The sequence below is a fragment of the Lepus europaeus genome, chromosome 1 (genome assembly GCF_033115175.1).
Source record: "Lepus europaeus isolate LE1 chromosome 1, mLepTim1.pri, whole genome shotgun sequence".
Lineage (NCBI taxonomy): Eukaryota > Metazoa > Chordata > Mammalia > Lagomorpha > Leporidae > Lepus > Lepus europaeus.
Window position 1 is genome coordinate 81480952 of NC_084827.1, and position 27704 is coordinate 81508655.

The 27704-nt window shown below is 34.4% G+C and overlaps 1 protein-coding gene across 1 annotated transcript in view; it reads right to left on the minus strand.

Annotated features, from left to right (window-relative positions):
• Positions 1 to 27704, minus strand: part of LRP1B (LDL receptor related protein 1B) — a 2136850-nt gene that overhangs the window by 288855 nt on the left and 1820291 nt on the right. The window contains exons 48-54 of the mRNA XM_062186250.1: positions 19366 to 19479; positions 18975 to 19124; positions 15651 to 15773; positions 13525 to 13644; positions 7981 to 8109; positions 4878 to 5000; positions 438 to 578 (exon numbers count right to left, since the gene is read on the minus strand). Coding sequence (XP_062042234.1) covers positions 438 to 578; positions 4878 to 5000; positions 7981 to 8109; positions 13525 to 13644; positions 15651 to 15773; positions 18975 to 19124; positions 19366 to 19479 — 900 coding nt within the window. The remainder of the gene's footprint in view (positions 1 to 437; positions 579 to 4877; positions 5001 to 7980; positions 8110 to 13524; positions 13645 to 15650; positions 15774 to 18974; positions 19125 to 19365; positions 19480 to 27704) is intronic.

Sequence of the window (27704 nt, forward strand, 5' to 3'; positions counted from 1 at the left end):
GTGTGTATGTGTAGTTTATGTAGCAGTTCAAACTATATGCAATTTATTTTATTTTGGCTGTGTCTGAATAAAAAACTATTTTACAATAAATCTTAACTTCTTTTATGTTTAAATTTTCAAATAGGCCCACATGGGGAATTGTCTTCATCGAAAATATTAGTTTTTGAAAAACGAGCTTTGGAGAACAGAAAAGACTGGGTAACATATTCATCACAATAATTTCCCCAGATCTTCATGCTTTTGGTATAGAAACACATTTCTAAAACTAACCCCTATATATACCCAATCACTAGGCTCTTGTATGGAAATATCACATTGCTTAATAAATTTGCATTTTCTTCTATTAAATAACAATACTAGATGGAAAATAAGTCCCAGTTTTTCCATTAAAAAAGAAATACTTTGGAATAAAGATTGTATCATACACAGTTCTGTACCTGCATTTTTGCACTTTGGGTTTAAAGGTGCTTCATCAGAGCCATCAGGACAGTCAAAGTCTCCATCACACTGCCATTGACTATTTAAAAGACATCGGCCATCGGCACAACTAAATTCTTCTGCACTACATTGTCGGTATCCTAGAGACAAAAGCAAACAATCTAATTTATGCAAAAATATTCACTAAACTCTGTCCTCTCAATGAACACTATACCTAATTACCCATGTGGGTTACTTATGCCTCCTATGGGAAATGTTTCTCAGTTCTTGCTGTCACAGTGGTTATCTGAAATGGGATAGTTATAATTTGGAAGCAGGTTTAAAGTCCAAAAATAAAATTATGAACAATGTATTATCTTCATTTCCCCAATGTGAGAAAACAAGAACCAACTCTCTTGACTGTACTATCTGCTTACCTATTATCTATTCCCTAAAGATGTCTTTTCAAATAGAAAGCAAAACTGAAAGCTGTTAGAATACATTTTTGAAGATCAAGTTTTGTGAAGTAAAGTACCAGGACATATGGATAACTAATTCTGAGCTATAATGATAATTCTCAGAAGCCGTAATATTATGTCAATGTTTAAGAGACAGGATTCAAAGTTTAAACATGCTAAAATGTGAAAATTTTAAAACTCAATTTATAGAGCAATAAGCCCCCAAATTATCATAATTATCTTGTATATTGACTTTTAGGATCATTAAAATACTTTATTCAAATTACAAAATAAGCACATCATTTGTTAATGTATATAACTTTGCTTATTTGTAAGTAAAACTCATTTTACTTTATGTTAACCTCTAGAATGGATTTTTTCCCTAAGTTCATCAACAATAAAAGTCATTTCTATTATAACTTTCTGATAAGTCTTGGCAAATATTCTAGTTTTGGAGGAATGTGGTAAGACTTTTATGACTTAAAAATTCCAATGGGAGAGCCAGCGCCATGGCTCACTTGGTTAATCCTCTGCCTTGCGACGCCGGCATCCCATATGGGCTCCGGGTTCTGTCCCGGTTGCTCCTCTTCCAGTCCAGCTCTCTGCTGTGGCCTGGGAGTGCAGTGGAGGATGTCCCAAGTGCTTGGGCCCTGCACCCGCATGGGAGACCAGGAGGAAGCACATGGCTCCTGGCTTCAGATTGGTGCAGTGCTGGATGTAGCGGCGATTTGGGGGGGTGAACCAACGGAAGGGAAACCTTTCTGTCTCTCTCTCTCTCACTATCTAACTCTGTCAAATAAAAAAAAAAATTCCAATGGGGAAATAATGCATTGAAATCCTTATCATATTTGAATGATAAAATAACTTGTTCTAAAATATTTGAAAATTTCCTGGTCTTTCCTCCCCTTCCTACATTAGTGCCTTTGTCTTAATAAATAAATGTTTTTGAATCCAACCCAACCCAATAGCAATCAGAATCTATCTACACTCTACTTCACAACACATTTCCTTCTCTTTTTCATCCAAGCTTCCATCCCTTTTCTCACCTCAGTTGGTCTTTTATCAGTCAACATCCCATTTCTGCAACATCTATGTTCTGAAATTCCTTTTTAGAGATAATACCAAGTGACAAGTGTCAAATTCAATGGTGTCTCATACTTGTATCTACATCACTTTTCTGTAGCACTTGATGATGCTACCTTAGAAATAATTCTCTGACTTAATGTTCATAATCTAATATCCTGGGCTTCTATCCAACTTTTGCTTTTGTTGTTCCCTTCTTTCCCTCTTTCTATACGAATTATTTTCCTACTTCACCTCAAAATGTTGCAGTTAAAGCCCTACCTTCAACTTCTCAGTCTATTATATTCCTTTTTACATTGCCTGGGAGATCTCAGTCCTTATCATAACTTGAATGTCACCTTTACGCTGATCACCACCAAATTAATATTATTTACCCTCATTGTACTTCTGCCCTCTAAAACCAAATTTTAAAAATTGCTGTGTAGCTTTATGTGATTAACACTAGGTATTCAGAAGTTTCAACCAAGTTCTTTATTACATCTCTCTTCTTTGCATCAGCAAAAGAAGTGATAAACAGAACAAATGAAGCACTTAAATGCCTGCATTAGAAAGCTCATTACTAGTGACACCATCCACCAAGTCATCCAAGCTGGAAATTCTCTTGTAGCTTCCACATCTAACTGTTCTTGAACTCTGACACATTCTTCACCTTCCATTGCACCATTCCCAAACTGGATCAGAATCATATCATTAATCATCATCTGTCTCACAGTAACATCCTATTTTGTTTTCCCTTAGAGCAGTATTTCTTCTATTCTACTGAAACAGATAGATCTAAAATGAGTATTTGACTGTCATAATCCATTCCTCTCTTTCAAAATGTACACTGACCTGAGAGGCAAAATGAAGTACAAATTCCCTAATACTGTATTCGGCTTTCTGGAATCTGGCTCTAACAACTTTTTTTTTTTAAGATGTATCTTATTTATTTGAAAGGCAGAGTGACAGAGAGAAAGAGGGAGAGACAAATAGAGAAAGAGATCTTCCATTTGCAAGTTAATTCCCCAATGTGCAATAGCCAGGCTGGATGAGGCTGAAGCCAAGAGCCAGGAATTTCATCCTGATCTTCCATGTAGGTATGAGGGGTAAAGTTACTTGGACCATTGCTATTAGCAGAAATCAGACCCAGAAGTGGATCAGTCAGGGCTCAAACTGGCACTCCAATGTGAGATGTAGGCATTGCTGGTAGTGGTTTAATCTGCTGCAGCAAAAGGCCAACCCCTCAATATTTTTAAATTTCAAACAAAACTCACAGAAGACTAATTGCTACTCAACCACATCGACTTTCAAGTCTTTGGAAATACTGCTAGAATTTACTATGTGTCTGGAATTACTCTAAGACTGTTACACACACTCACTCATTTAATTTAACAGCCTTAAAAATTAAGCACTATTACCCTGTATATTTTACAGAGAGGTGAACTAAGCTTCCCAAGTACACAGCTAGTAAGAAGCAGGTTCAGGATTTTAACCCAGACTATCTGGCTCTAGACCCATGCTGGTAATCACCATGCCTACTCTATAGCATCAAAGTATTATTTCCTCTAATATCCCTTTTTTCTATTCTTTAGTGCCTTCCTCAAAAATTAGTTATTCAGCCCTGATCCCATGTATTGTGGTTCACATTCCTATTTAACAAGTATGTTATTATACTATATTGTACTTTTGATTTTCCTGTTTGAGATTTCTTCAACTGAGACCACTATCTTATTCATCTCCATACCAGCCAAATGTAGTTCTATCAGGGGATCTGTTCAATCAGATGTAACTCTGCTTCAGATTTATATCTTAACTTATGATGGAGCCTTTGCAATATCACGTAGAATACATGACTTAGTGGTGAAGTGATCATAAAAAAACCTGGTATACACTGATGTCTAGACATCATATCAGATTCATGTTAGAAACTAAATTTACAGATACAGCACAGAGGGGACAACAGGGAGTATTAAATCTACTCTCTCCCATGAACATATATGGAGTCCAAAACTTTTTGTTAAACATATTTATTACTGTCTATACATGTACATATTTAAAAAAAAAGAAAAAAGAACCTAGGTCCACCTAAGATTTCAACATCAAGGGGCCAGTGTCTTGGTATAGCAGGTAACACTGCTACCTGAAACATTAACATCCCACATGGGTTCCGGTTCTTGTCCTAAATGCTTCACTTCTGATATAGCTCCCTGCTAATGGCCTGGAAAAAGCAGTAGAAGATGGCCCAAGTGCTTGGACCTTGCTATGCACATGGGAGACTTGGATGAAACTCCTGACTAATTCAGCCTGGCGCAGGACTGGCTATTGTAGCCATTTGAGGAGTCAACCAGCAGAGGGAAGAGCTCTCTCTCTCTCTCTTTCTGTCTCTCCCTCTTCCTCTGTAACTTGTTCAAAATAAATCTTTTTTAAAAGTATAAGAAAATTCATTTCAACCTGGCATGCTTAATACACTAATTTTTATTCCAAAAATTATGTATAAATAAATTATATTTATTTGTCATGTGCATAAGATAAATACATGCAATGGCAAGATAGATTTTGTGATCACACTAATTTTAACATGTCAGCATATGCATAAAATGTTAAAAATACAATTTATTTGACTTTTTTAATTGTATTCATTTTTTCTCAAATATTTGACTCCAAGATAGAATAAGTTATATGTATATTGTCTCTAAATTTGAAAATACTACAAGCCAAAGAAATATTTATAAATATCTTCCAATATGGTTATTGATAAAAATATACTACCAATTGCAAGATTTCCAAATAATGGCATACAGGTGGTGTTACTGTGTGTTGTTGAATTTATTAGTCTTTAGTGCCATTAAGAGATGTCTTTGCTTTATTTATTCATCTCTTGAATAGTTGCAAGACTTTGAGCCTGAGAATCTCTTCCATGTAAATTTGAGGTGTACTTACCACACTGCAGGGACTCATCAGAACCATCTCCACAGTCATCATCATGGTCACAAACAAATTGCTTGGGAATGCATACTTTATTACTGCACATGAACGTATTTTCATCACATGTATTATTGGGAGCTAAGAAAGACAATACAAAAAATATAGTTATATTAGCACTTATTTTCTCTCTCCCATATTAGTCACTTGGAGGAAAAGCAACATTACACCCAATAATTCATAGTTTCCTTAATATCCACTATATTAGATAAACTGATATTATTTATTATAATATATGGATATGAATACATAATTTTTCAAATTTTAGTATTACTAAACTCAATTAGTACAAAGTGGTCCAGAATTTTATGCCATATAACAATTGGTAAGTTGGTTAACAATGATTGCAAACGCTTGTAGGAAGAAAAATGATTTAGTTAATAATATGGCTGAGTTTTTCCCTCCACTCACGCCTATAGTAATGGCAGCAAAGTGATAAAAATGTTGCTTCTTGTGAAAAATGGACTGATAATCTATCAAGTGCTAATGTTTATGATGGAAGTGAAACTAAGAATGCTGTCAAAGTTATCAATTTTAAAATCAGAATAAAATTTTTGGGTGAGTTCAAGATTGTGGTGTTAAATTCGGCAAAGATAAGATCCATGATATAATGAGCCCTACCACAAATACTACACAGATGTATGAATACTGGTTGACGAAATGGACCGTTGGTCCTTAAGGAATAGAGATCCAGGACAATGGTGCCCCAGCAAGTCCCCTAACCAATGGAGAAAACGTTTAACTCAAATGAGTAACAAAACAGGTGCGGAAGGATGAATCTCAATTCTACATGCATAGAATTATAAGAAGTTTAAGGGGATAATTTAAATGTTTTCAATGATTCTTATATATAAAGAGTAAATATTATGGTAATACATGAACTTTTGGATATTTTGCATATTCAAGAATTTAGAATATGTTATGGTAGCATATTGGAAACAGAAAGTTGTTGCAGAAAATCTCTGCCGCTTAGTATTTGTATTCTTGAGGAAGCTATTTACCTCCTTGGTGCACCTGTTTCTTTATCTGTTTCATGTTCATAATAAAATTTATCTGCCACATTTCTTGTAGGGACTAGATAATGTGAAACAGATCTGTTCATATTAAGTATTCAATAAATTTACAAATGTACTCTTTAATTCCTACCTATACAACAATTATTTTTGGCCAATTCCACAAAACAATTCACTGCATTGTGGGAATTCAATAATACAAACAAAAAGCAATTATAACAATAATTGACATGTAAGGGGCTCTTGTAAAACATGTAAATGCTCTCAACTTCTCCCGTCAATGTCTTACTATGCACTTTCAAGGAATATCTCTCTTTCTTCTCTGTCTCCTTCGATACTCTGATAACAATGCTACTTTTCCCCTTGAAACTTTTCAATGAGATTTATAGGATTTGTTGCAATTCATTGTGATGAACTCTTCTCTCTCTCTCTTCCTCTCTCTCTCTCTCTCTCTCTCTCTCACACACACACACACACACACACACAATAACTTGAAGTTTCCATAAACTTTTTGAAGACCCCTCATAAATATATCCTATCATTTCTCAAGTTTAGCAGTCCTCAGACAACAGACTGTCCTTGAATCCATGAACCAAACAATCTTTGCTTTTGTTTCAGTAATTATTGAAGCAGAGTCTTAAAAAGGTAAAACCAAAAGTATCTTTTGAATGTAATCAAGTATAATTTATTTTCAGCAAATTGATTTTTAAACTATATAGAAACCACAGAGAAGTAGCATTAAAATTTGCCTATTAGAATCAAAGCAAAACTCAGAGTTACTAATAACTTGTCTAACTTTGAACTGCATGACAGCTTGTATAACTCAAGTGAATTATGTCAATGCTAATATTGAATTATTCTTTAAAACACTAGGCAACAGTGACTTATTTGGCATTAACGCTTTCAGGTCACTTGAGTACAATTTGCTGCCTTTTAACGTAATTTGCTGAATAGTACCCATGTGGTTGAAAAGTGTTAATATGCCTCCCAGAGTGTTAACTTGCTACAATAGCAACAGCATACTGGGACCATCTGGCTCCCTGCATTGAAGCATAATCCTTTATTATGTAGCCCTCAGTGGCCCCATTGACCTTTACAGACACACATATCAGTTTCAAGTTCAAAGTGAATTATTGTAAAACAACAGTGGGAGTTCTATGTGAGCAGGCCTGTAGCAAAGTTTTCTTTTCTTCTTATCCGCATGTATGCACACACACACACACACACTCACATTATGGCGTCAAACACAGTGATTGAAAGGCATGTTGATACTGTTGGAGAGATGATTGGCAGTATTCACTTTAACAAGAAGTCATAGCACTATTTCTGAGAAATTGCTCAGTGTTCACAGATACCTTATGTGACCTTGGGATCTGTATTCAAATATTCTGTCCCTTCATCCTCCTGATTATGCAAAGGGATTTATCTACGTTTTTACTACTGAGTAACTCCTTGAACATTTTCTGAGACCTGGATTCAGAAATTTAGAAAACTGACCTCCAAAAGTGTCCTCTGATCCCTCAGCGTCACTCAACTATAAACCATACTATTTTTACCTGACCCTAGGGTTAATACCCTATCTGTAGGACTAATAGGTGTTTACTGACCTCCTGATCAGTCGTTACCCAGGCTCAAAGCAGTCATTTACAGAGTATCTGTAATAGGTGGTCTAAAAGCCTTCAAGCCTGGGTTAGGAGTTGAGGGTGGAGGTGGACAATGCTAAGGAAAATACAAATCTACCACACTCTCACACATGTAGCATGGTTCTACCATCTTAGAAGTAAAATGATAAAGTGTGGTCATCAAAATGGTTTTTAAATGGATAGTCCCAAGGGGCACATTGGAAACACCAGTGAACAGTGGCTTGAGGGGCTACTAATCTCCTCAGATAACAATATCCACCAGATTAAATCCAGTACTATGTATAGGTTTCAGGATTGGGAAAGTGAAGGAAAATCTGATATGGGGAGTACTTAAAAAGGGAGGGGGGGGATCCAAAGATGCCATAGCAGTTTCCTTTGGCACACAGACCCAGCCCATGTTCCTACCGCAGCCTGCTGTAGAGAGCTCATCGCTTCCATTTGGACAGTCCCTTTCACCATCACAAAGCCAGTGTCGGGGCACACAGGCATGGGAGCCCTGGCAGTTGAACATGTCAGCAGCACATGTGATACCACCTAAAACCCAAAGGAGAGATGTGACTAAGAGCACCCTGCACCTGAGAGAATGCCTGCAATTTACACTTTCTGTATAAAGGAAGGGAAGCAGAGATATTTTTGCTTACAGGGAAGACATCATGGTTATTTGGAATCACCAAACATTATCCCTCCTTAATTGATGGCTATACATTTTCCTCTAAGAATGCATTCTTTTTCAATTCCAAGTGTTAAATATCTTAAAGCTCCATGGCAGAAAAATCATGTCTTTTCTTCTTATAAAATGTAGCAAGGCATAAAATTTCATAGAATTATGAGAAAATGGAGATAACATTTTCAAAGATTAAACCCATAAGGATATTAACAGTTATAGTAACAATAATAATAATGCTCTTTTTTAAAAAAAAGATTTATTGAAAGTCAGAGTTATAAAGACAGTGAGAGACATACACACGCACAGAGAGAGAGAGAGATCTTTCATCAGTTGGTTCACTACTCAAGTGGCCACAGGCCAAAGTCAGGAGCTTCATGCAGGTCTGCCATGTGGGTGGCAGAGGTCCGAGCCTTTGGGCCATCCCCTACTGCTTTTCCCAGGCTATTAGTTGGGAGCTGGCTGGATCAGAAGCGGAGCAGCCAGGACACAAACCAGTGCCCACATGGATGCCAGCATACAGGTGGTGGTTTTACCCACCATGCTGTAACACCAGCCCTGAGGCTATTCTTTTTATTGCTTAATGTGTGCTGAGCACTTACCATATTAACTCAATTAATCCTTGCAATGATTTCATCTGATAGAACTAGTCTCATTTCACAGAAAGGGAAACTGAGGCTGAAAGAAAGTGAAAAGCTTGTAGAACTCCCAAGTTGCACAGGATGCCACATGCTAAGCTGGGAGTCCAGAATCCTTCTGATTTTGAAGCACCTTCTCTTAGCAATTAATGTCATTATCATTACTTCTCACTTGTGTTGCTGAAAAGAATAAATGTATGCCTATTTCCCTGGTTTTTGCATAATCAATCAACAGAATCTACCTTTTCTCTGATCTATTGATCAATGTCTTTGAGTCACATGGTGAGATTTTTCAAATGTATATAGCCAAAAAAATGCTCATTCACTTTGTAAATTCAAACTTTTTTTGACAGGCAGAGAGGACAGTGAGAGAGAGACAGAGAGAAAGGTCTTCCTTTTGCCATTGGTTCACCCTCCAATGGCGCACCGCACTGATCCGATGGCAGGAGCCAGGTGCTTCTCCTGGTCTCCCATGGGGTGCAGGGCCCAAGGACTTGGGCCATCCTCCACTGCACTCCCTGGCCACAGCAGAGAGCTGGCCTGGAAGAGGGGCAACCGGGACAGGATCGGTGCCCCGACCGGGACTAGAACCCAGTGTGCCAGCGCCGCAAGGCGGAGGATTAGCCTACTGAGCCGCAGCGCCGGCCCAATTCAAATCTTTGTAGGAGGTTTATCCTTCCTTTCATCCAGTTGAGCATAATCATATGTCAAATGATCGTCCCCCATGATGTATCCCTAACCATTGTATATAGACATTAATGCTTGGTGGGTTTTGTAGTTACTTGTTTATGCAAAGTATTTGTGAGTGAATCAATGATATGATCTATAATGCAGCTTCTTAAAAATGTTGCTTTCTAATGTCCAAGAGCTATCCAGAATTAATGCCCAGAAAACATATTTTTTAGAATTATTAAAAAATATATTGCTATCTCCAGGAGGAAAATATGACTGACTAGATTGATAGAAGATATTTCTTTTCAGTCATTTACTGTTCAACCTGTTGGGTTCTTATGAGCAGAAAATATTTTTCAATGCAATGTTTTCAATTTGAGTAGCATATAATGCCAAACTAAAATCACTTAGTGATGTTTTCCAACAAAAACATGCTTGTTCCTGATGTATTTTTTATCCTAGAGGACAGGATAGCAAGTGAATGTTGAAAAGTCCTTTAGATAACTCAAATTTTCTCATTTGTTTGAATTTTAATGGAATTATGTGTAGCATGGTGTCTATTCCTGGAATAAATCAGAAAATAATCTATTAACTAAATGTTAATTTCACTTAAAAAGGAAGTTCTAGTCCTTGTTATTTATTATGCCATTAATAGGCTCAAAGATAAAATTGTTTCTACAGAAATTATTATATATATAAAATATATATATCCATTATCATTTAAATTTCTTTAACATCTGGACGCTGATATATAGAAACATGACAATAATGCTTATACAAAAGGAGAGAAGAGAAATAAAACAAAACGAATGGGAGTACATTCACAGATACAGTGCACATTAATTATATTGGATGCTCACAAGCATCATCCAGATAAATATTCTTGAACCACTTTGATAGAGAAAGAATGGAAGAAATAAGGAATAAAATGAAACTGCCCATGACCACACAGCCTGTGATTCAGATGTGAGGATCTCAACTCTGATGCCAGAGTCTATGCCTTTCTATTAGATCCTATCCACTCATATAAAATAGTTATGGGTGCAGCTATTTGATGTAAGGTTAAACAGATGGCTGAAAGCAAGACAATTTTAGACACTGGAAAGGAGCTCATCTCATTGTAAATACGCAATCCCTTTGTATATATTTTAAAAAGACTTAATAACAAATAGAAAAAACACAATTAAAGAGACTGTTCAGTTATCTAATTGTTTACTAAATTTTCAATTTCAGAGCTTTTTGAGAATGATTCTTCTATATTTATACTTATTTGTTGTGTACATCCAAATTTTTTCAGTTGTGTATGTGTGTGTGTCTTAAATCCAGGAAAATAAATCACCTGATATCAGAAGATATATCCAATGCTGTATTCTTTACAGAGAACTTCTTAGCTATAAAATGCTACCTTTTTCTCCAAACTGATGACCTAAATACTACGCCATAACTTATGAAATTTAAAAGAGCTATTAAGTATACTGAACTTTAGATGTGTACCTTATTCTATAACTTGGGTTTTTATCTCCTCTCTTTAAAATAAGGATGGTGAGCAGTATCAAACATGTTGGCTTAATAAAGAACATATACATATAGATACCTATAGAACAGAAAAAGTAAAGAGGGAGATAAAGGCATATAAACAAATTAGTAGAATATCTGACCAATTATAATAAATTTATGGAGATTAGCTGACTTACTTCTTTTACTCCTTTAAAAACCCATAAGTCTATTTGTTAAACATTTGCAAAGGAAAATGTCAACAAAATTAAGAGGTAACCAACATAATGGGAGAAAATATTTGGAAACTATGCAACCTATAATGAATTGATATCCAGGATCTATAAAGAGTTCACAAAAATCACCAACTCTACTCAACAACAACAAAACAACCAACCAAGTTTTGGACAAAGGACGTAAACAGGCATTTTTCAAAAGATGAAATACAAATTGCCAACAGACACATTGAAAAAAATGCTCAGGATCACTAGTCATCAGAGAAATGCAAATAAAAACCACAATGAGGTCTCACCTTATCCCAGTTAGAATGGCTATCATTCAAAACTAAAAAAAAAAAAAAAATAGTAAATGTTGGACAAAATGAAAGGGAAAAATGGTACCCTAATATACTGTTGGACTGGAATGTAAGCCAGTACAACCAACAGCTGGAAGACAGTATGGAGATTCAGAAATCTGAAAACAGATCTACCATATGGCCCAGTCATCTTGCTCTTGGAAATTTACCTAAGGTAAATGAAATCAGCAAAAGAAAGAATTATCTGTAACCCCATGTTTATTGCAGCTCAACTCACAACAGCTAAGATACATAATCAACCCAAATGTCTATATACTGATGACTGGATAAAGAAAATATGGTATATATACACTATGGAATACTACTCAGATATAAAAAGAATGAAATCTTTTCTTCTGCAACAAAATGAATGCAACTAGAAACCATTATACTGAATGAAATAAGCCAGTTCCCAAAAAGACAAATATCATATATTTTCTGTGATATGCGGTAGTTAATATAGAATACAAAAGATGTATAGGAATAAAATGAAATCTTGTGATTTGATTATTTTAGCCCTTGTTCATACTCCTGTGGAACTGTGGTTTTTCTGCTTTTACTTGTTGAATATTATGGTCAGTGCTACATTAAGCCTGTGCTTGTAGAGTGAATTTAAATTTTACAAATTAAAGAAAAAAAGAAAGAAGGGAAGAAGGAGGATTGAGGGAGGTAGGGAGGGAGGGAGGAATGTATGGTTATCCAGATAGAATTGTACCTGTCAAATACATGAATTTTTTCTCTATATATTAATAAAAATTTTAAAAAGGGCAATTAAATTGATTTTATAGATCACATGGAGGAAGTATTACACATACCTCCAATCTAACCACACTGAATTTTAAAGCTCTTTTTAAAATCACATACAACAGGGGCTGGCGCTGTGGTGTAAGCAGGTTAATGCCCTAGCCTGAAGCGCCCGCATCCCATATGGGCACTGGTTTGAGTTCCGGCTGTTCCACTACCAATCCAGCTCTCTGCTGTGGCCTAGGAATCTGTGGAAGATGACCCAGGTCCTTGGGCCCCTGCACCCACGTGGGAGACCCAGAAGAAGCTCCTAGCTCCTTGCTTCAGATTGGCGCAGCTCCAGCCATTGCCGCCAACTGGAGAGTGAACCATCGTATGGAAGACCTCTCTCTCTCTCTTTCTCTCCTCTCTCTGTGTAACTCTGACTTGCAAATAAATAAAATAAATCTTTCAAAAAAAATAAAATCACATACAACAGACATTTTTCTTTACTTCTTATTTAAAACAATGCAGTAAAAAAGATTACTACAAAATGTACACATATAAAAAGAGCATGTGTAATTTGTGGCATTATAAATTAGTATACTAATTTTGGGAGGTAGAGCTATTCTACATATCAAGAGCCATGAAAAATTTGACCATATGAACCAGTAATCTCAATCATTGAGACTCACTCTAAAGTCATTGAAAACTAGAAATACAATACGTTTACTATGGCAGGAATTCATGGATCCTAAGTATTGAATCATATCTGTATATTATTTTTTTTTTCAGGGCTGAGCTTAGGTGCCCGGCTGAACGCAGGGCAGAATGCAGGCCACGGCTTGAGAGAGGCCCACGGTCAGAACAGCAGGTCTGGCCGCGCTGGGCTTCATCTGCCTCTTGCCCGCCCCAGGGCATGCAAGAGCCAGCCCGGTGCTCCAAATGGGCCCCAAGTCCTACCTAGAGGCTGAGGCCAGCCTCTGGAGGCCTCAGGAACCCATATCTGTATATTATAAAGTAGAAAAGGATGTCATGAAAATAATTAAAACTTCAACATAAAAATGTATATATGAGTTTAATATTAAGGTTAATAAATTGGAGGACAAAATTATTTATGCACTCTTAAATGACTGAGCATGTATAGTGCTTAACAAGTGACAGAACACAATAAAGCAACTCACCACAAATGCTATCACTTTCGTCTAATCCATCCTCACAATCATCTTCTCCGTCACAAATCCAGTGTTTAGAAATGCACTTATGTGCAGAACAAGCAAACTGGTTCCAAGAGCAAGAAGAATCTAGAAAAAAGAAAGCTTCTTATAGGTACCAAAAAAAAAAAAAAAAGAAAGATATCTGTTTTAATCATCTTCAGAGAGATCTAGCAGGAAGTTCTTCCTCTGACATTGATAAAGTCAACTATACTTTAATAAAGCAATATAAATTCCATCTGGCCTGACGACTCTATAAAATGTTAATGGCAGCTTGCACATTTCTTCTCTGTTTGCAGATTCTATTCCTTCAGTTGTTGTCTCATAAGGCTTGCCTTTGATCTAGTCCTGCCGATCATTCTTCTCTAAGTACATTTCAGATTGTCATTCTTTAAGAACATGTGATGCACAGATATAAAATAAATATTCCATGGCACAACAGTTTAAGACACTGCCCCGAATGCCTGACTGCGGTATTAGAATGTATCACTTTGATTCCTGACTCCACTCAGAATTTCAGCTTCCTGCCAGTGGGGACCCTAGGAAGCACTGGTGTTGGTTCAAGGGACTAGAGCCCTGCTACCCATGTGGGAAGTTAGGAGAGAGTTCCAGCTTGTGTTTAGGCCAGGTCCAGCCTCAGCCACTGTGGATATTTGGGGAATCAACCAGCAGATGGGACTTCTCTGTCTCAATCTCTGTCTCTCTGCCTTTCAAATAAATTAACTTTAAAATATCTCAGATACAGTTGGTGATCATTTTAATTCTTTTTAACTATCAGGAAAAATGATATCCTAAGAAAGGTGCTAACATGGTAGATTGACCTGCAAATATGTTTGTTTTTAAGGGTGAGATGCCTAAGAAAGTTTAAGCTTAATGACAAGGCAACATTTTTGTACTTATGTGTACCTAGCTCATGGGTGTTTGTGTATCACTCCTTCGGAAATACTTGAGTGTGTTATATTTTATATAAGTGGCTGTTTGTTTTTTTCTTCCAGATTGTGCATTTATAATAGCAGTAAATTCCTGTTATTTTCAATGCTATCTTTGTATTTGTCTCCTCCATTCAGTATAATTATTACAGGGAAACACCCAAAAAGAAAATTCTACCAAATTAAAATGTTCAAATTACAAATCACTATAAAACATAGCCATTTTGTCCAACCCTATAAACTGTATTAAAACTTTGTTAATTACATGATCTTTGAAAAGACAGCAAATTAAAAAAACATAAGTTTGAAATAAAATAAAAATAAGGAAGATACACTCATATAAAGCCTCCTTGTTGAGAAATTAGGAATCAATGTAAACTACTTATTTTCCATTAGTTTTGGTCAGAATCTGGCACTAAAGTAAAGAAAGATAGCATATTCATCTAACAAAATACACCTACAGATTTCATGATCAGAATTAATTTTAGGAGATTCAGACAGTTCATAGAAGATACATTTTTAATTATTTTTCATTTCACCACAGGATACATTATTTGTGTTGAAAGAAAATAGCTTTTTCCTACAAGGAATTTTTATCCTGTAAATCACAAAATTTATAAATATTATAAAACAAATTTTAAAATGCTTTCTTACCTTGACAATGTGAGATTAAATGTACACACAGAAATTAGGAGGTAGAAGTTAAAGAAAGATGGTAAAAGAAATATAGGTTTAAGTATAAAGCTTGATGCTATACATGTAATTAATATAACATTTAGAATAATATAATTGTCCAAAACAGGTAGGGAGAACTATACCAATAGTATGTCACATTGTTAGTTTTCATAGCAAAATGTAAATATGTTAGATACCACCTAAAGTTAGTAAATCATGAAAAGAAGTTACAAGTATATCATTTAGTTTGGTAGAAGTAATCACTCAAAAAAGAATGGAAAAGAAAAATTAGAAGATATCCTAGAAGAAGAGATTGTTGTATTCATCATAAGCTCTTCTGTTTTAATTTTTGCAAATTTGTATTATCTAATTAAATGAAAATTGGCATTAAAATCCATTAGCAATATTTTGTATACAATCTCCATACAAGAGGAATTTAGCAAATAAGTAATAATATGGTTTATATAATTAAAACAAGATAGAATGTCTCACCACAGTGGAGTTCATCAAGTCCATCCTCACAATCTTTTTGACCATCACATATCCAGGTATTCAGAATGCATCTTCCACTAGGACAACCAAAATAATTTTCTTCACATTTGTGTTTGTTTTGAACTGTGATAAAATATAGAATGTAATGTCAAATAATTTAAATGAATCTGAGAGTTCTACAAAGTAGATAGATAAGACATGAATACTCCTGGAATTCAAAGAAGTAAATAACAAGCAAATGTAAATAAAAGTAGCTGAGATGTTCTCAAGGATGTCAAAGTCTTGAAAACATTGAAAGACTAAGAAGCAATCACAGAACTGAGAACACTGGACCTATATCTAACTTAGCATTGGATCATGAAAGAAGTCCCTATGGAGAATAGCACTTAAACCAGAGGGAGAATACATTTCTATAGGCAATGATTTATTGCTTGTGACCCCAAAAGCACAGGAAACCAAAGCAAAACTGGACAAATGAGACCAAAGCAAACTAAAAAGCATCTGAACAGTAAAGGTAACAATGAACAGAATGAAGAGATAACCTACAGAATGTGAGATGATTTTTAAGAACTATTCATTTGATGATGGATTAATATATAAAGAATTTTTAAAAACTCAATAATAAGAAAAATAATCTAATCTTTAAAATGAGCAAATGATATAGACAGTTCTCAAAAAATAAGCTCAAACAGCAAACAAACTTATAAAGAATGCTTGCATAATTAGCCCTCATCTCACCTCAGTTGCAATACTTTTTATCTAAAAGACCAAAATAGTTATAATAACAACAACAAATGCTGGCTAGGAAGTGGATAAAAGGGAAGTACATATATACTGTTGGTGAGAATGCAGATTTGTAAAGCCATTACAGAGTACTGTATGGAGGTTCCTCAAAAAAACTAAAGGTAGTGTATAGTTAATAAAAAATGTAATAAAGTAAAATTATTGAGATGGCTTTAAAAGTGAATAGGTTTGAGGCCAAAGAATTATACTTGAGTGGAAATATTCTTAATTACATATTCAAAACAAAATTGAAACATTGGTGGATCTTTGCTGACAAAGTGTTCATTGAGTTTCTATTGTTATTTATTTTGAATGTGCTTTACAGGAGTTAAACAAGTGTTTCCTATTTTGAGGAAGAAAAACAACTTGCAATGGAAAAACTAAAATTATTGAACTGTAGAAATATAATGGAAATCTAAAGTTTACATGAAATTATTTTGTAAGTTACACAATTTTAAATCATGGAGTATCAATTTTTTGTTATACCCTCTAAGAGTATATATAAAATACTAGCTTTTTCTCTTTACTGTCATCTGTGCATTTGAACTTTTGTGTTTACATAGTTTTAGACATCCTGGCCAACAGCTGACCAGGAAGTAAATCCTAAAACATACAGGTCCATCACACTGTAATTGTCCATTTTAGTTAAGATGTGAAACATAGTTTTCATTTTAATTTTCTAAATGTCAAATTTCTATATCTAATTAAAGATGAAAAATATATCTTAGCTGAATTTGCCTTTAAGCCAAAAAGTCTTCAACGTGCTCTTAAGAAGTTGACTTAGGGACTTAGGGACATTGTGGCACAGCAGGTAAAGCCACTACCTGCAATGCCATACCTAATTTAATGCTATTTGTTTACCAACTGCTCCACTTCTGATGCAGCACCCAGGTGATGGCCTAGAAAAGCAGTGAAAGATGGCCTAAGAGCTTGAGTTCCTGTGCTCCCTGCATGTGGGAGACCCAGATGAAGTTCCTACTTCCTGGCACTTGGCTTCAGCCTGGCTTAGCCCTGGCCATTGTGGCCATTTGGAGATTGATTGAAGCAGCAGATGGAAAACCGTTTCTCTCTCTTTCTCTCTCTCTCTCTCTCTCTGACTTTCAAATTGAAAACAAAGTGTTGACTTACTGCTTGCTACTATCTGTCCACATGTCTTATAAACCTACAGGATTATCTCTTTCCTTTTTGTCCCATATAAGAATCACAGTTCTTGATCAGTACTCAAACTTAAAGTTGAAAATAATTTGTTAATATGAAAATATATAAAGACCACAAATAAGAAATAAAATATTGGTTTAATAAATATCTTTTATTATTTAGCTTTAAGATAATTTCAAGATTAACTATAGTCGTAATCAGTTAAAGGATATGTTGTTGAGAAAAAAGAACTTTGGATTGAGGATAAGGACTCCCAACCAGGTTAAATGAGTTAAAAAGAATGTCATCATATTCCTTTAAAAATGTTCTATATAAATACAGCAAATTTTGTTAACTGTGAAAGAACTACAGAGAGCTACAGTCAAGTGCCTCCAGAGAAGTTTTCCACTTCTACACTTTAGCTTTTCTAAACTGAGAGGAAGTAAAAAAAAAAAATCATAAAATGTTATACATATTTGAACAGAATAAAATGATTCTACAATTGCTCATTTAAGTTACAGATTATGAACTATTATAAATATCAGTGTTTCATAGATTTTTTTTGTATTTGAGTAAAGTAGTGTGCAAAATATCCACAGATGTAGTCTCTTAAAATATTTTAAAAATATTGTGTGTCAACAAGCCAGGAAAAATATGTATAGCAATAGGATATGGAAAAGCAAACAGAAATGTGAGATCAAATTTAATAGCTACCTATATAATCAATCTACTATCAGTCATATACAGTTCATTCCTTTCTTTTTCTGTTTTTTATTTTTGTTTGCTCTGCTCAAATAGAAATAAGCAGTCACAACTTCTCATGGCAGGTATTGTTATAAGAACATAGATGATATTTTTAAGAGCTTATGAAGATAGAGATTGTCAATAGTGAGATATAAATATATTTTTGACTTTGATTTAATAATGATAATAGCCATCACCCAAACTATGCCAAAAAATCGTGTAAACTGCATCAATATCCTAACATAAAAACACCTATTGTATAATAACATTGACCAAAGTCTAAAGTGAGAAATATAGTGTCTCTTTCCTTTTAGTCTATGAATAATTATTTATAGGTGTATAACAGATTTGCTGAAGCTGTAGAAACATTGTTACACATTTTAAATTATCATGAAACTTTAAAAAATAAATGATGATGTGAGCAAGAAAAATTATATCAGAAATTTATCTAAATTTAGTATTGATTTTGAGTATCATTAGATAATTCATTTAAAAGGTCAAAAGGCATGTTTAGAATAGGATGGTTACTTTTTAGTCATGTCATTTGTGTCATTTAAATTTTAATCTCATTCAATGAATATTAAGAATAAAAACTAACAAATTTATTCTAAGCTAGCCTCTAATCTTCAAGGCAAATACTATTGTTCTTCCTAGAATTACCTGGACACTTTAGTTCATCTGAATAGTCTCCACAGTCATTAGACCCATCACATATCCAGTTTGGCAGAACACACAGTGAGGTAGAATTACATCTTATGAACCCTGTGGTTTTCACTCCAAGTTTATAGAAATGTGTGCAGTCTGTATTATCTGGAAGGATGTAAACAGAAAATGAAAAACACCTCATTTGCATAGATTATGAGCCTTCTATGTAGGTCACAGGGACAAGGAAAGTTAACTTCATTTGAAGAAGTAAATATGCAATTATCCCACACAACAGGGGTTAATTACATATCAATTCTGGATGAGGTTCAGAAAAAAGTTGGACAGTGTTCAATGTAACACAAAGATGTCCAGGCATGAACAAACGAAAGGTAATAGAATATCTTACTGCAGTTCTTTTCATCTGAAGCATCTGCACAATCTATGTTCTGGTTACATCGTGCTGATCTTGGAATGCAAGTCCCATCTGCACAACGGAATTCAAGAGTGGCGCAGGTGGAAACTAGAAAGGCAAGTAAATAAATAAATGGATTGATGAGACAGAAAGTGACTCCTTGCTTTTAAATTTTGAGAATTTTAAATAATTCACATCATTTTGTTTGGTTTCGGTTTTTTACCTCTGGGAATGCAAACTTGACCCTTGTCCTCATCCCCAAGCTTTTGTGGTAGTTATCACATTCATTGCAGCTTCTTGATTATGAATATGAAGCCACACAAAATCATAAGCTCCATGAAAACTAGGACTGTGCTTGTTCACCATGGCATTACCTATCTATCAGTTCATAAAAACTAACAATACATGAATATGGCTAAAAACCCTGTCCTTCCAACTTCAACAGTGTAAGGTTGTGACATTAAGCAAATATGTGATTAAATGCCTACTGAGAAATCACAAGCTGGTTTCTAAGAGGAAGTGGAGCACTTCCCGAGAGAAAGAGAGAGAGAGAGCGAGGAACAGGTTTAGAACCACTGAATATTTGTTTAGGTTATCAGAAGCAGTGGCTAAACAATAATAGAAATTCACCTTGCTATGCCATAATACTTTACATGGCCATATCATTAACATTTGGCACAAGAAATACGGATGCTTCATGCCAAGGAAATATAAATGTGGCAATTTTTATCCCTACTGTTGTGAAAGTATGGCTTTCCATTTCCCTGCTATGCTTACATGGAAATCAGTTTCAATATGCTGCTGTCACACACACTTTGTGCAATACAGCTTATTCTTCATCATACATTCCTTTCTAGGTTGCTTACCCATTCATTAACACATAATAGTTTCCAGCAATATGTTGTGAACAGGTGCATGGAATGCAATGTGTGTTGGGTTAACTTAGGAGGGATTTTCATTCCAAATTTAAATTTGCACAGGTTGATTACGTTAATGTACAACCTGAAGGGCTCTCTGATTATGCCAGTTTTACTAGTGTTGATATTTTAAATAGCCCATTTAATTATAAATTGAAATTATATCAATTTTAAGTGGATAACATGCTATTGCAAAATATGCAAATTTTACCCAAGGGTGAGTAAGTCATTTGTATTTTATAATGTACTGCTGTTATTATACTTAATTGTATTTTGCAATTGCATACTTATTTGTGTTTAAATGATTAAAATAAATGCTTTATTTATAATTTGCAATTGTAATTGTTTCATTGTTTCCTTCATAAAAATAACATCTTAGCATATGAAACAGATAATGCTATTATAAGTACAGATAAATGTATTTGTTCCAAAACAGAAAAAAATGTTTTGTTCATTTCAAAAAAGGCAAAATTTCTTCCTTATTCCTTTCTTTACATTTCAAATTCATTTCTCCACATGGAAACAGTACATAATCCATGTCATGGAAGATCATTATGTCAGTCATTTTCAATTTGTTTTTGACTCATTGTCTAATAGCAGTCTCCTATGAACTTGATTCCATTCACTGTAAAGCAGCATTTTAGATACTTATAATAATATTCCTTGGCAAACTTTTAAAGATTTTTGTCAAAATTCACTTGTAATATTATTTATAGTATAATTGAAGTTATAGTTTAGATGTTAGAAAGGTCTCTGTTGGGACCATTGCAACTTATTCTACTTTTACCACCTCTTTCTATGCTTCCACAGAGAACTCTAAGTAAGTGGCAGGAAGTCCAACTAGCTGACAGTAATGGCAGAGAGGGGGAAAAGGCAAATTATTACTCTCTCAACATGGTGGATGTCATTTCAGACATTTAAGAAAACTGGAAACTCTGTGATTTCATTTCAGAAAGAAGCAAGAACAAGAAAGAACTTATGAGAATATCAGTCATGTGGAAATATCAGTCATGTCAAACAGTCTCACATTGAATTCTGGGAAGAGAAAGAAATGGCAAAAGGAATTTTAACTAGATGCAAAGAAGCTCTAACTTTGAAGTCAAGAAGAGTGCTAGGGAGATAGTATTGAATAAACTACATAAAAGAGGAGATAGAGGGGGTCAATAGAGGGGGCCAAGTAGAGAACAGAAAATTCACAGGATGTGTTTTGTCTTCCTCCCATTTTCCCCAGGTAACAACGCTGTTATTCTTGAGAAGGAACACTTCGGGTGGCATATTAGAATGTGTGCGATGAGAAAGCACTCCAGAATGTCCTCTGTATACCCAATGGTATCTCCACAGATAACATGACTCAGTAAATAGTTTGAGAACCTCCAAAGGATTAATTAGAGTGATGAATGACATATTAATTGGTTGTAGAATTCTCTAAGCAATCAAGGAAAGGTGGCTTTTGGAATTAATATATCCTCCATTAGTAGTCAAGAACGGAAAATTCTGTGATGGAAAAAATCTATACAAATAGCAAGAAATTCATTAAGCAGACAAATGCTTCTCCAGCTTAAATCTAAATGTCTCTGAGCCTTAACTATATTCCTTCTTCACTTTGTTTTGGTCAGTGAAGCACTGAAATTTGTTTCAACCCTAGGGTGATTTGTGAGGGAGAAACATACTGGAATCTCTAATTTGTCAAGTGAATATGAAAGTTTTCTGACTATTTCTCCTCAGGCTAAAAGTCCTGAAAAAGAGAATAAAGAAAATAATGTAGTCTAAATAAAGATAAGCCAAGTGAGAAATACTAGATTTTTCCCTCCAGATAATGCAAAAGAAAAAGTAAGACTACAAAATGTGAGTGAAAATACACCACAGTCACACCAGGAATAGCAATGAGAGACTACAAAGGAAGAAGATATGACAGGGATGGTAGATCAAAAGTGGTAGCACAAGACAAAATAAAACCACACCCTGCTTATGCTAGATTAATTTTTGTATTTCTTCTACTTTCTGTTCATCAGTTTGGTTAAAATATTTAATGAGATACGAAGGATAGAAATTCGATTGACTTTTCTGTGGTTGCTAGGATGTTTCTTATAAACAGTCAATTCTCTCTTCCACCTCTCTGTATCCAGCCTGTAGCAAAGGGAATTTGAAAAGGAAAAAACTGCATTAAATTACTGTCATCTCTTTTCGGTTTACCTTCAAAGCACGTCTTTCACTTAATTATTGAATTTAGTGCTTGGATTCTAAGTGTATGCAAACCCATAAAGAATTATGATTTCTTTTCCAGTAACATTTATTTTTCTCTTTAGCTCATTATTTTTGGGGAAGGGGGAGTGGTAAGTTGTTGAAAGATATTTCAAAGATTTTCTATGAATTGAAGGAAAAGCAAATATCAGTTTCCTCCACTTTAGTTAACCCCAGTGCTACTTGGTCTCTGGTCCACCTAAAGATATCCTGGTGACCCACAACATTTCAGATACTTACAAAGGGGAACACTTTATATTCATTTCAACAGAGGAGGAGCTGCATCAAGCACCTTTCCTAATCTAATCATTCAACCAGAGGATGAATACAATAGGATAAGCTTTTGAACAGCTCCTCATGTCACCTCTAGACAATCTGATGTCTAAAATTCTCAGTTATACAAGGAATAGTTACAGATGGAAAGCAAATTCCTCCAAAGAATCAAAAAATAATATCTTATAAACTATATTTGACATTATAAATGTATTCTCTGTTCTTGTGGAATGAAAAAAGTTATAATTACTCTAGACATCGAAATTTAACAAAGGATAACAGAGGGTTCTACCCTAGCCTCTCACTATAGCCTGTCAAAATTCCCTGTATATATTGATTTCTGATGGTACTACTTTATTGTTTTGATTCAAAAGTAATAGGTGACTATGAGTGTACATAAACATGCAAGAAAGCTTAGTATTCTCAAGTTTCAATACCAATAGAAAGTAACTGGGAAAAAAGTGCAGAGAGAGAACCCTTTTGCATTTTCCCTGAGACTTTACATATATGCCTTTTTATTCATCATCTTTTATTTGCTGTAAGGGAGATGTTTTGTGAGTATATATTTGACAACCTGGCTTACAGGAAATGGACTAAGGGAGTCTTCTCTCTCAGGCTGAAGACTAGGCACTAATTTCTGTTACAGGATACTTATGTGTGCTTATGTTTCATGAGCAACTTTTAGTTTTAAATTCCTAGAATTGTACAGGAAGAACTTCAAGGCATTAGTTTAGTTTGTTAGTTTTTAAACACATCCAATGCTATGGTTTTTATGCTGTTAGTAGTGGAAAGGAAATATTAAGAAAGAAACTTGTTTCACAAATGCCTAAGAATATGGATGACATAGTTATAACACAGAAATCAAGTGCTTAAACTAAAAAGGAGAAATAACATTTAGAGTTATTTTTAATTCAGTAGTTTGGCTATTATTAGGCAGAATAAAATCTGTTTTTTAGAAGTCTTAATGCTCCAAGCAAACACATCAGAATTTGATAAACTCCTACATTGCAGTAGATACTATATTTTATAAACCCAAACACAGATTAATTTACTTAACTACTTTTGAAAACACTTCCATTGCCTCAGTTTGAAAACAAGTTTAAAAACTTGTTTGTGTGATGCCTTTGACTCTGCTAATACTAACTGATAGAATCAAAAAGGGAAAGAACGATCCATCATGGAAAGCAGGATACACAGCAGACTCATACAATGGCAGATGTCCTAAATAGCACTCTGGCCTCAGAATCAGCCCTTAAGGCATTCTGATCTGGCTGAAGAGCCTATGAGAGTATTTTAGGCATGGAAAGCCAAGACATTTTGGCAAAAAAAAAAAAAAAAAAAAAAAAAAAAACCCTAAATGAAAGATCTCTTCGAGTGAGATCCTTAGTATCCTGGTAGAAAGAATGGGGCCATCAAAGAAGGAGGTACCTTTCTTGAAGGGAGGAGAGAACTTCCACTTTGACTATGACCCTGTCTGAATAAGATCAAAGTCGGAGAACTCAAAAGGCTTCCATAGCCTTGGCAACTCATGACTAGAGCCTAGGGAGATTACTGATGCCATAAACAAGTGTCAAATTGTTAAGTCAACAACAGGAGTCACTGTGTACTTACTTCTCATTTGGGATCTGTCCTTAATGTGTTGTCCAATGTGAAGTAATGCTATAACTAGTACTGAAACAGTATTTTACACTTTGTGTTTCTGTGTGGGTGCAAACTGATGAAATCTTTACTTAATATATACTAAATCGATCTTCTGTGTATAAAGATAATTGCAAATGAATCTTAATGTAAATGGAATGGGAGAAGGAGCAGGAGATGGGAGGGGTGCGAGTGGGAGGGAAATTATGGGGGGGAGCCATTGGAAATTTACATTTACTAAATAAAAAAACATAGTAACTTAACTTCTTATAGGTGTTTTTGATAAATTTTATTTTAAAATAGTTCTCTATATATTGTTCATTTTTTCATGTTTCAGCTTGCTGTTTAAGCCATTAGCTGAAAGGTGGTATAACACCTTTATTATGTTTTCCTCTCCTGCTTACAGATAACTGATAGAGTACACTCATTTATTGGTCTTCTAGTCTCTTTTCTTTCTTTCTTTTGAAATCTTAAAAATGTCCCTCTACTTACTTTCAGTGTCTTATTACATGTTACAGCATTTAATCTTTTACAGGTAATATGAAATACTAGGCAACTTAATTTGAAGAAATATACATTGCTTTTGTCACAGGGTCAACTTCAAATGCTCAAGTGCTTGCACACAACCAGCTTAAGATGTCACAGCAACTTCCCAACTTTCGACAGAGCTACAAAGTAACTTGCCTGCATTCTATCTTGTTTCTTCATTCCACACAACCTTCTCAAGACAACCTACTACATACTGTTCTTTACTCTCAATCTTTCTACAAAACCAGTCTACATCGGTGTCTTGACTCCCTCAACATCCATTTTCCGCCTTAACCCTAAAATCAGAGTTTGCCGTTCCATTACACTGAACTAAATTTCATCAAGGTTATTAGATTATCTACTATATTCCAGGTACAATGCATATTTCCAGCCTAAGCCTGTCTACTTACTCTCTATATAACACTTTGAAATACTAGGTGATGTTCCTTCCTTAAGAAAATAACATTTTATAAGAATCTTCCTATTCATGCTTTACTCCTTTTTAGAAATGTTTCTCATTTTTAGAAATATTAATATCTTTAATGTTTACATCAACAAGCAATTCTCATGTATTCCCACAAAGAAAGCACCAGATCTCTGTACAACATCTATGAGATTTTTCCCCATTATGAGACCAAAATTAATATTTCTTGTCAAAATCTATTATCTGAGCTCCAGGTCTCTATATGACCCCAGATTATAAGCTTCATTACTATCTTAGCTGAATTCCCACATAAAAATAATATATAAAATTATAAAAATTAATAAAATAAACCAAAATACTCCTGCAAAACTCCTCTTCTCTTTCTCACATTCTGTTAATATTTCCATTCTTGCTATTTTTATTACAAAATTTTATTCCACCTTTAAATAGTAGAACTTTAATAATTTACCTTAATTTTCTAAAATTATTCTAAAATATTGGATTAATATGTAATATTTGTGCATTGTTGTGGGATACAGTGTAATATATTAACATATCAAAACTGATAATTTTAACACAGTGTAAATGGATCATGGATCATGTCAGGCAATTATCCTTTCTATTTCTTAATTATTTCTGTATTTGAAGACTACCAGTTCACCTCTTTAAGTTTTTAATACACAGTAAAATGCATTATTGTAACATAAAGCCATATCATTGTGCTACATAGGACAACTACTTACCTTTACCAGACTTCATTTTGGCACATATTATAGAACCTCCCACCATTCACATCCATCTCTTTATCAGTCTCAAACAATCACTATTTTACATTCAGAGCAAATATATTTTTTATCTCCTATGTATGAAAGCAAACATGAGGTATTTGTTGTTCTGCACCTGAATTATTTCACATAACAATGATTTCTAGTTCTACCCATTTTGGGTATACTTGTTAGTGTTTCATTATTTTTTTTAATGGCTAGATGGTATGGATGATAATACTCTATTGTGTGTGTGTATGTGTGTGTGTGTGAGAGAGAGAGAGAGAGAGAGAGAGAGATATTTGTTATCTCTTCTTGCATCAGTGCGCATGTAGGGTCATTCCATATGTTGAATAGTGCTACAACTATTCAATGGTAATGTATGTTGATTTCATTCCTTTTGGATATATTCCCTGAAGTCAGATAGCTGGGTCATATAGTAGATTTATTTTTAGTTTTGTGAGGAACTGCATACTTGCCTCCATAATAGCTAGACTAATTTGCATTCTCAACAACAGTGTATGAAGCTTTCCTTTTCTACAAATCCTTCCTGGCATTTTTTATTTGTTTGTCTATTGGAAAATAGCCAGTCTAATTGGAATGAGTTGATACCTTATTGTGGTTTTATGTGCATTTCCCTGATGACTAGAGAAATTGGAACACTTTTTAAAATTTATTTGTTGACTATTTGTATTATTTTGAGAAATGTCTACTCAGATCCTTTGCACATATCCAGAATGTAGAAGAAACTGAAAAAAAAAAAAAAAAAAAAAAAAAAAACCTCAACAACAAAAAAAAGCACAGTTATTCCACCTTTTAAAATATTTATTTCGTACTTCATCCTCTTTATTCCTAGCTTTGGTTGCCATAGTAGCCCCTGTTTTGTCATTATAATCTCATTATTATACTCTCAGTCACACAGTCACAGAATTTGAAATTTGAATTTGTATATTTTGCCCACTTTAAAGTTTGACTTTTTAGTTGCTCAAAGACAAAGTTTGAGTTTCTGCACATGCCGCAAAAAATATCTTCATGCCCTAGTTCTTTCCTCTAATGTGTGATTTTTCTCCTCTTGACTTACATATCCTGGCTCAAATTTTAACAAGTTACTTGCAGGTTTCAGTGTTAGATTCCTTACTTGGAGTTCTTATATGTTTTGTTCATTCCTTGTTATTTATATGTTAAGGGCCAGCTTAAATCTGATCTATTCTGTGAATTTTTTGAGGAGAAATTTTTGAGGGAAAAAAACAACAAAAAAGTATTCTTACATATACAAATAGAATATTTACAAGGATGCTAAACTAATGAAAATAATTTTAAAAAGAAAATTGTTTTGGATCTTTATAGTAGGTCCAGATTTTAGAAGGTCTTGAATGTCAGTCAAAAATTTGTAATTTATCAGGTTAGTGTTTAAAGGGAAAAAAACATAAATTCTCACATAGCATTTACTATATTCCATGTACCATCCTAAGTTTATTATTAACACTTACATGTAATTATTATTCCTATCTTACAATTTGGGAAACTGAGACACAGATTGGTTAAATG